This window comes from Budorcas taxicolor, chromosome 18 (genome assembly GCF_023091745.1).
Source record: "Budorcas taxicolor isolate Tak-1 chromosome 18, Takin1.1, whole genome shotgun sequence".
Lineage (NCBI taxonomy): Eukaryota > Metazoa > Chordata > Mammalia > Artiodactyla > Bovidae > Budorcas > Budorcas taxicolor.
In genome coordinates, this window is record NC_068927.1 from 58211277 (window position 1) to 58222884 (window position 11608).

Below are 11608 nucleotides of genomic sequence, written 5' to 3' on the forward strand. Positions count from 1 at the left end.
CGTTGCCACTCTAAAGTCCAGGCTCAGTGGAGGAGACACCCAGACTTCTGTTAGCTTTGCTTGGATTCTGTGTATAATAGCCCCTGTTCTGTGTGCTCAGTTATGTCTGACTCCCTGTGGACCCATGAACTGTAGTGCGCCAGGCTCCTCTGTCTGTGGGATTTCCCAGGCAAGAATATTGGAGTGGGTTGCCATCTCCTCCTCCAGGGGATCTTCCTGCTTTGGCAGGTGGATTCTTTGCCACTAGCGCCACCTGGGAAGTCCCATTTAGCCCCTAGCATGGGAATATTTACACTGTAACAGTTTCAGGGAGAGGACAAGAACCCCTTCCTCCCAAATTTTCAGGGCAAAAAGCTCAAAGCCAGTTTAGGTGAGGGGAGGGGATGGAGTTGGAGTGTCTGATTGTCAGGTCGGCCAATGAGAATGGAGATGTGCTAGAGATGGAATTGGATGGGGATGGATCTAACCAAGAAACCAAAACATTTCCCTTAAGTTTCAGAGAGTTTCTTTGCGTAAACTTAGCAACTGAGGTAGGGAGAGGTCCTCTCGTCTTAGAGGCTAAGATGCCTGTAATTGAGGTCCCTTGAGTTTCGGTGGCCACGGAAGGTACCAGATGACTCAGAGACAGCCCAGTTCCTGGGACAGGAGGAACAGGTGTTGGGTGGACCCCAACATGGGAAACAGTGGGAGGGAAGAAGGAAGTGGTTAAGAGGTACTCTACAGAACTTGACAGGAAGAAAGAAATGCGATTCTCCCATCATTCCTGATGGACGGGGCTGGGAATGCAAAGGGTGGTTAGGATTAGAGGCTACCCCTGTGCTTTTCTCCCCAGGTCACAAAAATCACACACATGCCCACCAGGACCTGGGGCCATTTAGTCAGAGTTCACCACCCACCATGTTAATACTTGACGTGGCAATTTCCATGACAATCTACACACACATGTTATAGTCTCCTCATGACATGTTTTATGAGGTAAGCACTTCATTGTTCCGGCTTTCCAAGTGAGGCTAAACTGAGGCTCAGAGAAGGTACTTGGCTTGCCCAAGGTCACACAGCAGGCAGCGGTGAAGAAGGCCAGGTCAGGTGATGGATAACTTCTCTCAGAGACTAGTGACTACCAGCTTCATTTCTCATGAACAAAACTTGGCGACCGCTTTCTGCATCTCAGGTTCAGCATGGGCAAAGAGCAGCATTGGGCAAGGGGTGTGAGGAAAGAGGAGAGATGTTAGCAGGTGTGCATGGGCGGCAGAAATTTGAGTGGGGCAGGGGGAGAGCCCAGCCCAGCTGGAGGAAGGAGGGGAAGTTGGAGGAAGAGGGCAGGTGGAGAAGGAGTCGCGGGGCAGCTCCTGCGTCAGTTGGAGCGGATGGTCTTCTCTATCCAAGAGCGGTACTTGCAGATCTGAGTGTAGACGGCTGGATGCTGGGCGGAGCCGCAGGGGTAAACGCCCCATGAAAGGATGCCCTGCAGGGTCTCGTCACAGACCAGAGGGCCACCAGAGTCACTCTGGGAGTGGGAGGAAGGAGAGATCAAATAAATTCACCAACGGAAAGGCTGCCACTTGGGGGTCTCGGGTACTGATGAGGAAGGGAGGGGTCGGGTAGGCCTGGAGCTGGGTTGGGATGAAGCTGAGGTTGGGGTCGGGTTGAGGTGGGATGGGGTGAGGATGAAGCTGGAGATAGGATGGCGCTGAGAGTGTCATTCATGGTAGGTGAGGGATGGAGCAGGATCTAGAGATAAGGATGCGGTCGCGCTTTAGGAGGGCTTCCCCAGTGGCACTGCTGGTAAAGAACCCGCCTGCCAATGCAGGAGACGTAAGAGATGTGGGTTCGATCCCTGGGTTGGGAAGATCCCCTGGAGGAGGGCATGGCAACCCACTCTGGTATGAGAATCCCACGGACAGAGGAGCCAGGCAGGCCACAGACCACAGGGTTGCAAAGAGACAGATGGGACTGAAGCCACTTGGCACAGGGGCGTTTAGGAATGGCTTGAGGATGGGGATGTGGTATAGGATGGGGTTGGGAGAAGAAAATGGCAACTGGCTCCAATATTCTTGCCTGGGAAATTGCGTGGACAGAGGAGCCTGGAGAGCTACGGCCCATGGGGTCGCACAGAGTCAGACACGACTGAGCAACGCACACAGGATGGGGAGATGGGCTTGGGAGTGGAGTTGGAAACAGGGTTGGGCGTGAAGGAAGCAGAAAGGAAGGCATAAGGAAGTAGAGTTGAACATGGGGTTGACGTTGGGGGTAGAAGCGGGATAGTGCTGGACGTGGGGAGGAAATTGGGCTGGGAGTCGGGGGTGTCTGTTTTCCCATAGCCTCCCTGTCCTGCTCCCACCAGTCAGAGATCCTCCCTGGCCAGTCTGTACCTGGCAGGGGTCCTGGCCCTGATCCAGGCCTGCACACATCATGTTGCTGGTGATCACGCCGGGATAGAAGACTTCACACTCCTTAGGGCTCAGGATAGTGACCCTGGAGCAACTCAGGCCCTTGTTGTACTTCACTGGTGGGAGAAAGCGTCGAGTAACCCTGGGCCCCGGTCCCCCAACCCCCCAGGCCCCAGGAGTTCCAGGCCCCAGGAGTCCCAGGCACACCCAGACCGTGCCCCTCCCAGGCCCCAGGCTCCCAACCTCTCCTCTGTCGAGGAGTCCCGGCCCCTCATAGTCCTTCCCCGAGATCCAGGCCCCACCCCGGGACCCCTGGCTCTTGCCTCTCCGGGAGGATGTTGTGGCCCAGCCAGCGATCTGGCACTGGTCCCCGGGCTGCGTGCAGCGGAAGGGCAGGCGCAGGGGCCGCACTCGAGGTCCCGGCACCACGGGCCTGCCGAGCTTCAGCAGCATGAGGTCGTGCTCGTCCGTGCGCCTCGGCAGGATGGGGCCCGAGCCCTGCTGGTACTTGGGGTGGACGATAGGACGAGAGGTCCGGCGCAGCTGTTCGCCCTGCAGCAGCAGCAGGTGGTCATCCCCGACTCGAGCCCACAGGGGCCTGGGGAGGGAAGAGCCATAGAGGAGGCCAAACGTTCATCGGGACTGAACCCCGAGTCCCTGGGAAGGAGGGTTCAGGCATGGGGTCGGGTGGACTCGGGTCCTGGCAAGGGAGGGGGCTGGGGTTGGGACTCCAGGGTCTGAGGGAGAAGGCGCTGGAGGCCTAGATTCCTGCGTCTGATGGTGGAGGGGGCTGGGACTCCTAGGTTTGAGGAAGCAGTGTGTAGGGGAGAAGGGAGCTGGAGACCTGAGGTGGGGGGCATGGGGAGGTGTGATCACAGGTTTGGGTCCCTAAGTTCTGCAGGATTTGAGGGCAGAGGGTCTCCAGGGGTAAACCTACTCTTTTTTTCCTCCTTCAGTGAGGACTCACAAGGTGAACAACTTCTTTTAGTTTTAAAGTCCTAATCACACTAGACCCCAACTTCTGTCTGCTGCACACAACTGTCTACACCTAAATGGAAAACCCTGATGTCGGGAAAGATTTGAGGACAGGAGGAGAAAGGGGCAACAGAGGATGAGATGGTTGGATGGCACCATCAACTCAATGGACATGAGTTTGAGCAAACTCCAGGAGATAGTGAAGAACAGGGAAGCCTGGTATGCTGCAGTCCATGGGGTCACAGAGTCCGACATGACTTAGCGATTGAACAACAAAAACAAGACAAATGGAACCCTAAGAGATTCCACTAGGCAGTGACTCTGGACGGGCCTAGAAACGCTGAGAAAGACCACACTGCCCCCTCGTGGCCACAGCACAACCCCACCTCTCCTCGTGCAGGAAGCCCTCGAGGACTGCCCCCACGTGGAGCGGGCAGGTCCATACCATCACGTGCTCCCGCCCTCCCGCCCGGTCCCCAGGGCCTGTCTCCCCAGCCCCTCCGTAGCGCCCCAGAGGAGCTCCCCCTACTTATTGTTCCCGCAATGTGCAGCGGTGAGCACCCAACTCCTGTCCACCAGGACGCCGGCGCAGTGGAACGAAAGGCCGTTGAAGAGGGACACCTGCCAGGGCTGCGAGCCGTGAGCGCACGGGGCGCCGGAGGCCACGAAGTTGGAGCTTGTGTCGTTTGCGGGGAGCAGCAGAGCCTCGGAGACTGGAGAAAGCAAGCAGGTGGGGGTCAGAGCAGGCAGGACGGTATGGCAAGCACTGGGTTTGGGATCCGAGTGGGGCCATAGGACGGAGCTTTTTGGGGGATGGTGGGCACAGCCTGAACCCGACGGTGTGTGTGGGAATTGGGGGTCCCGAAGCAACCTAATGGAAGTGGGCGGGGAACGGCGTGAGAGGGGAAAGGAGGCCTAAGGGGCTTCCCCTGGTGGCTCAGACAGAAACGAATCTGCCTGCAAGGCCGGAGACTCGCGTTCGATCCCTGGGTCGGGAAAATCCCCTGGAGGACTCAATGGCAACCCAGTGCAGGATTCATGCCTGGGAAATCCCGTGGACAGAGGAGCCTGGCGGGCTACAGTGCCTGATGAGTGAGCGACTGACACTTTCACTTTCACTTGCAAGGAGACCCAAGAGGCTGATTCTGGAGGAGTGAGGACTGAACCGAGTACTGGAAGGTCAGGAATGCAAGGGAGGAGGCGGGGGTGTGGGGGCGTGGCGAAGGGCGGGGATAGAACCCTGGACTGGGCGGGTGAAAGTTAGGGTTGGGAATAACGCTACCGCGTTAGCAGAAGGGGAGAGGGCGAAGGCCTGGGATAGGGACCCCCCCCCGCCCCCCGCCCCCGTGGGTCCGGTGACTGAGACTCCACACTCCCAATGCACAGGGCGTAGGAGTTCAATCTCTGGAGGGAACTAGATTCCACAGGCTTCAACTAAGAGTTGGCCGGCAGCGACTGAAGATCCCGCAAGTCGAAGCTAAAAAGATGCCCCAACTAAAAGTTGCAGCTGTGTGCTGCAACTAAGACCCGGCGCAGCCAAATAAATAAATACATATTTTAAAAAAAGAAAAGACTTGGGATTAAAATAGGGCGGAGTAAGAAGGGGCGGGGAAGGGAATGGCGAGGACAAAGTCGGGGGTGTACTGATCCTAGCGGAGTGAAAAGGGTTGGATAGCTAGGGCGGAGTTAGAAGAAAGGCGGGTCTGACTTGGGGCCGGGCCTTTCCGAACCGGTGGGTGAGGGCTGGGGGTCCTTAGGGGAGGAGAAGTGAGCGGCAGGCTTGGTAATAACAGCCCATTCTCCCATCGCCTCCCCTTCCCCGGCCCGCCGCCCGCCCCGTTCCCCGCCTCACCCCAGAATTGCGCCATCAGTAGCGGCAGCAGCAGCAGCTTCCCCAGGCCTCCCTGAGCGCCGGAGGCGGCGGAGAGGTGGAGATGCGGAGGTCTCATGGCCAGGACCTATGCTGGGGAGGAGCAGCGACGCGGGCAGTTCAAAACACTTGCCGGGCCCGAGACCCCCACCTTGCCTGCCCGTCCGCGCATCCTGGACCACCCCAACCGCTGGGGACCCGTTTAACCTGTGGCCGGCTGGCGCAGGAGTGGGTAGCCTGGCAATTCGGGCCTGAACCGTCAGTGATGGGCGCAATTATCCTAATGACGCCCCTCTGGCGTCCTCCCGCACTCCCCTTCCCACGCCCGAGGGCAGCGCCCTCCCGGCCCGGGCTGGCCGGGGTGCCAGCCTCTGGGCGCTTCAGGTTCCTGTCCTCCTTCATATAAATGGGCTGGAGCTTCGAGGCTCAGAGGATAAAGAGGATAAAGAAGCTGAGTCTTCAACAAGTCTCCTACCCGCCACCCGAAGGTGCCCACCTGGGCTCTGGCGACCCACCCCCACCAAGGTGAGGAGCGTGCCGCTCACCTGGGAGCCGTCGAGGGGAGAGGGGAAGACGTGCCTCGCCCTGCCTCAGCCCTGCCGTGTGGGCCGCTGGACTCCTCTGCCAAGGGACCCTTGGGCAGGCCTCCCCTTTTAACCCCGAAGAGCCTGTTTCCCCACCCTCCCCCCAGGGAGGTACCCGCTCCCTTTCCCTCTCCCTAATTATGCCGTGGGTGAGGCTGGGCCCCAGATTCCTGCTCTGGGAGGGGCCAGGAATACAGGCTTCTCCCAGTGCCTGAAACACCCTTTCTGAACTTGGATTTCATGGGGTTTCCCCAGGTCCAGTGTTTCCAGAGGCCTTCTTAGGTGAGGAGAGAGGGGGGACCACATCCCCAGGAGTTTCCCGGGGGTCACCGGCATAGTGCTGGAGACGGATGACTGTAAGCAGAGAGAGGGGGAAATAAATAAACAGGGAAATGCATACCTATAGTGACGTAATGGGAAAAGCTGGAGCGCTGACCTGAAAAGTGGGAAGCAGAGAGATAAGACAGACTGAAGGAAAAAGAGTGGGAGCAAGAGACGCACACACAAGGAAAAGAAAACACAGAGAGGCAGGTGCAGACACAGAGGGATGCTCTGTGCTCGGGTGGGCATCCGTCCACAGCCAGAGCAGTGTCTTTGTGTGTCCCGGCCCCTGTGTGTAGGGGGAGGTTCCGCATCCTGTGCGGTCATTTCCTGTCCTTCCTGCCACCTGTGGGTCTCCAGGTGACACACGAGCCCATGAGTCACAGGAGGCCGAAAGCGGCAAGGGGCATCGCACGGCACTTCAGCCAACTCCCTCATTTCGGGTGAGGAGTGGGAGGCCCAGAGAGGGCAGTGACTCACAGGAGGTCACACAGCAAGGTCCATGTAACCACCCAGAGGCCCCAGTTCCAGCTCTGGGCTCTTACTCCTGCCAACTACCTCCCCGGCCAGCTGAGCAGAATGTGAGGAGAGATCTAGTTCTGGACTATTTGTGACGCATCTTCTCCAGCAAGAAGTGGGTTAATTCCAGAGGTTTGTCCGGCTCTTGTGCCATCCAATTGAACTTTCGGCTGTGATGGGGAGGCTCCGTATTTGCTATCCAAGGTGGTAGCCACCAGCCGCAGGTGGCTACAGGGGTTTTGACATGCGACGAGTATGACCCAAGGATTACATTTCTGATTTTAGGCTATTTAAATTTAATTTTAAATAGCCACATGTGGCTAGTGGCTATTGTATTGACCTGCACAGGTCCTGATGAACTACCTATTATGAAGGTTGGAAAGAAAACAAAGATCCCTTCCTTTTATCGGGTCTCAGCTATGTGCAGGCTGACTGACGTAGTGTGCATACTTCTGCGTGCATGATTTTACAGATAAGGAAAGGAGTCTTAATCAAGGCAGTATTGTTAAGAAATGATCCCTTGCTCCTCTTACTTGCTGGCTGTGTGACCGTGAATAGGCAACTTCCTATCTCTGTACCTTAGTTTTCCTCATCTGCAAAATGGGTGTAATAATAACAGCAGCAACCTCATATGGTTTTGTGAAGATTGTGTTGATCAACATATTTAAAAGCCCTGGGACCAGGGTCACTGGCACACAGGGAACATTCAAAAGATTCATTCATTAAGTAAATATTTATTGAAACCTTAGTGTGTGCCAGCAAATGGGTTTGCAGCTGGAGGTACAACAGTGAACCAGACAGCTATTTTCACTTCCAGAGTCACAAGTTAGAATGATGCAGGAATAGAACCCAAGTCTCCCAATCCAAACCTCACATTGATTACCAAGTTAACAGCATCTCTTGTGGCCAAGAAGCGCCCCCCACCCCCACCAAAGTACATGAAGGGGGTCCTGGCTCAGGCTTCCTTATTAACAGAATGAACAGGAAACCACAGCCCCAAGTAGGGATTAGGGGATTGGGCTGTGATCAGCCGGTCCTGGCTAATTGTTCTCCATGGTCTTCTGGATCCAGTCCACATATTTGCAGACCTTTGTGTAAACACCAGGCTTTTTGGAGACAGCACATGGATCCTGGCCCCAGGAGATGATGCCTTGAAGAGACCCGTTACAGACCAGAGGGCCCCCAGAGTCACCCTGGAGATGGGGAAAAGAACCAGTTAGAGAGGAGGCGAGAGGGGAAAGAGTTCATGGTCTTTGAGAGGAGGTGGGGATGGTGTTGGAAGAGAGGTGGAGATTGAAGATGGGATTGGCTGTGGGGTTGAGGATGAGGTTAGAGTTACAGGTGAGAACAAAGATAGTACAGAAAACTGATTGGGGGGACTTCCTTGGTGGTCCAGTGGATAAGAATGGGCCTTCCAATGTAGGGGACTTGGGTTCAATCTCTGGTCAGGAAACTAAGATCCCGCATGCAATTAAGCCTGCGGTCCTCATCTAGAGAAAGAATGATCTGTGGATGGTTGGGGCTGGAAATAGGGATGGGAGTGGAGCTGAGGATTGTGTTTAGGTTAGAAATGGGAACCAGGAGTGGAGTGGGATTGGGGGGTTGCCGGGGAAAGTTGGGGAATGAGGTTCTGGTTGCCGATGAAGATGCAACTGAGGTGGGAGTTGGCAATGGGAATGTGGTCAGAGACCCAGGCCCTGCCCTCTGACCTGGCAGGAGTCTTTGCCCTCTTTGCGGACACTGGCACACACCATGGTGTCTGTGATGTTGCCAGGGTAGGCGTCCTCACACTCCCCGTGCTTGATGATGGTGACGTTGGCACACCGCAAGTTACGGGGCAGGTGCACTGTAGAGACGACATGAGGGGCAGAGAGAATGAGAACCCCTTGTCCCCTTCCCCACTCTGCGGGGCTGCCTCTAACCCCAGCAGAGAACCAAGGCCCTTTCTCTGCACCCAGCTCCCATCCTTCTTGCTTGCAGCCAACTCACCTCTCTGCTTGTAGCGACAGTAACAGTAATGCCATTAAGTAAAATTCTTTATGCCCGTTGCTCTATAAACATTATCTATTGTGATTATTCTCATCTCATAGAGAAGCCATTTGCCTAAGGACCTACAATTCTGCAGGTCGTGGATCTGAAACTGCACATCCGATCTGCTGAATCCAGGCCCCAAACGTTTGTCTCTGCCCTCCCCAGCCCTTACTTTTCCACTCTTCCTTTTGACTTATCCCACTATTCACACCCCCGCATGGCTGCCTCTTGTATTACTGCAAGTTCTGGCCTTTGAAGGTTCCTCTGGCTCCTGCTGTCCTTCTGCAATTTTAATCACCGTGCCCCCCCACTCCCCATCACGTTCCCCTCTGGAGCCCCTACACTGGGGGCTGGACATGGTGCCCCAGCCGGAAATGAGGCAGTTGGCCCCAGCGGGGACACAGCATGGTGACACGGTGAGGGGTCGCACGGCCCAGGTGAGGTGGGCCGGGGTCCTCATCTTCACCAGCATGATGTCGTTGCGGTGGTCTCTGTTGGGGAGGCTGTTGTTGAAGTCTGGGTGGGGGAAGGACTCGGTGGCAGTTCGGGTCTGCTCACAGCCGTCCTGCCGCTGGAGGCTGTGCGCTCCCAGGCGAACCACGTATCGGCTGAAGTGGGAGACACGCAGCGGTCAGAGATGGAAGGGGAGGGAGACACAGGAGATGGAGAGAGGCGTGGGGGTGGGGGGGAGGGACGAAGAGAATGAGGAAGAGCGGCTCCACCTCCAACCTCGCCCCCATCGCCCACCACGACCTTATCCTCAGCACGACGTCCGACCCCCGAGCCCAGCGCCATCCCGGCTTCCGAAATCCTTCCTCCTCCTCCCACCGTCGATCCCTGACCCCACCGGCCCCACCCGAGCCCCGTCCTCCCTGGCCTCGAGCCCCTCTCCACCCATCTCTCCATCTCCAGCCGCCTCCCCTCCCGGCCCCGCCCCGGCCCCCGCACCCACGGCTTGCGGCAGTGGGCTGCTGTCAGGAGCCATCTGGGGGCGATGAGTGTGGCCCCGCAGAGCAGCCTCGTCTTCTGGAACAGAGCGGCCTGCCAGGGCTGAGAATGAGGGGGGCACTCGTAGCCCTTGATGATTCTGGTCTCTCCCCCGACGTGCCCTAGAAGGGGGTGGGGAAGCAAAGGAGGGGGCCCAGGCATGAGAGGACTCCCAGAAATGGCGGGAAGAGGATCATGACCCTGGGGACGCACTGTGTGGACAGGCTGGGTATCAGATGAAATCTTTCCATACCAGTTGCTCAGGAGCCACTGTCCTGACCTCTCTGAGTATCTCCCACACCCCCTCAGCCGCCCCAGCCCCTCCTCTGGGGCCCTCTTTGCCCTCTCCCTATTCTAGCTCTAAAGGGAATCACCTTTAGGTGGCAGGGGGCATCCGGGACTCGTTATGGCTCATCTACTCTCTCAGATGCCTTGTTATTCTGTATTTTTAATATCCGCTCCATCAGTGTCTACACACAGAGGGCCGGGAATCCGAGAGACTTGGGAGGCCCCTGCCCGTCCTCCCCGCCCCCACTGCTACTGTACCTGTCACCAGAGCAAACATGATTAATTGCAGAGTCATCATGGCCTGGAGCGGGGAGGGCAGGCCCCAGGTTCTTCTGGGGACAAGAGGGACAAGGGGTCAGATCACTTCCTGGGGAGATGGAGGGCTGGTCCACGACCCTCTCACCCCCTTGCCTGCTCCCCCAGCGAGAAACAGCCAGGTGTGCAGAATTCCCTGGTTCTCACAGCACCCCAACCTCCAAATTTTTAAAATAAATCTCTACTATGGAGGGTGGCTTTGCAGGGGCCCAATCCCAGCTGGGGGCTTCTGCAGTGGCTCAGCGGTAAAGAATCCGCCTGCCAATGCAGGAGACCTGGGTTCCATCCCTGGGTGGGGAAGATCCCCTGGAGAAGAAAATGGCAACGCACTCTAGTATTCTTATCTGAAAAATGCCATGGACAAAGGAGCCTGATGGGCTACAGTCCATGGGGTCGCAAAGAGTCGGACACGACTGAAGCGACTGAGGACACACGCAGGTGATCCCAGTTGGAACCTCCAGAAGCTAGGGGAAGGCTTTGCCCAGGGCAAAGGATGGGCTGACCCTGTGTAGTCAGCCATGGGACCTCGGAGGCCCTTCTTGCCCACCTGAGACTTAGGGCCCAGCCAGCTGGAGATGGGGGGATAAAGGGAACCAGGCTCCATTCAGAACCCACCCCAGGCCTATCTGGGGTGTAAGAGGGAGCTCAGCCTGGGACAGCATTCTGACCCCCAACCCTGCTGAACCCCTGCCCCGTGGGAGAGCAGCTAGACAGGGCAGAGTGGGGCAGGTCACCTGGCCAGTGGGGGTGGGGGTGGAGAATTGGACTTGGTGATGGAAGCTGGGGTCAGAGGACACTGAGATTGGGGTGGGGGGCAGCCTGCTGGAGATACAAATCAAGGCAGACAGACACAATCCCTCCACCCCGAGAAGGACGGAGCAGGAGGAATGATGCCAGGCGAGGCCTGGCACCCTCAGCAGGGTACCTTCCCTCTGCCCTCCCACCCCACCCCCAGACTCACGGGTGCTGGGGCTGGGGCTCGGGGGGCAGCAGCGTGGCTGAGGCAGCAGGTCTTGGAGCGGGAGGCACCAGGAAGGTGAGCAGGCAGGGGTGGCCCAGGGCGGGCCCAGGATGACTGGCCTCCCAGCCCTGCCTCAGCGCCCGGGGGGCAGGGTGTGGGGGCACTCCCCAGCCTGGCCCGGGCCCTTGGATGTGTTGCCCACCTGCCACTGTCGTGTCCCCAGGTCTGTCTGCTCTGTGCGTGTGTGTCCCCTCACACGCCTGCATCCATCTGTCTGTCTGCTTCCTTTCCAGTCACTGTGAATCTGCCTTCATCTCTCCCAGTTTTCTATAATTCTCTGTGTGTGTGTGTGTGTGTGTGATTTTTC

General features: G+C 57.3%; 2 protein-coding genes across 2 annotated transcripts; both read right to left on the minus strand.

Annotated features, from left to right (window-relative positions):
• Positions 1-1161: 1161 nt before the first annotated feature.
• KLK10 (kallikrein related peptidase 10) lies at positions 1162-5825 on the minus strand. Its single transcript, XM_052656105.1, has 6 exons — positions 5781-5825; positions 5218-5323; positions 3895-4078; positions 2714-2988; positions 2373-2506; positions 1162-1507 (listed from the first exon to the last, which is right to left on the minus strand). Exons 2-6 carry the CDS (start codon positions 5312-5314, stop codon positions 1355-1357), a joined length of 843 nt encoding a protein of 280 aa, XP_052512065.1. The 5' UTR covers positions 5315-5323; positions 5781-5825; the 3' UTR covers positions 1162-1354.
• Positions 5826-7699: 1874 nt separating this feature from the next.
• On the minus strand, positions 7700-10275 carry KLK11 (kallikrein related peptidase 11). The gene is made up of 5 exons (XM_052656134.1): positions 10224-10275; positions 9643-9799; positions 9033-9298; positions 8369-8505; positions 7700-7852 (listed from the first exon to the last, which is right to left on the minus strand). The coding sequence occupies exons 1-5, from the start codon at positions 10261-10263 to the stop codon at positions 7700-7702; spliced, it is 753 nt and encodes a 250-aa protein (XP_052512094.1). The 5' UTR covers positions 10264-10275.
• Positions 10276-11608: the final 1333 nt, after the last annotated feature.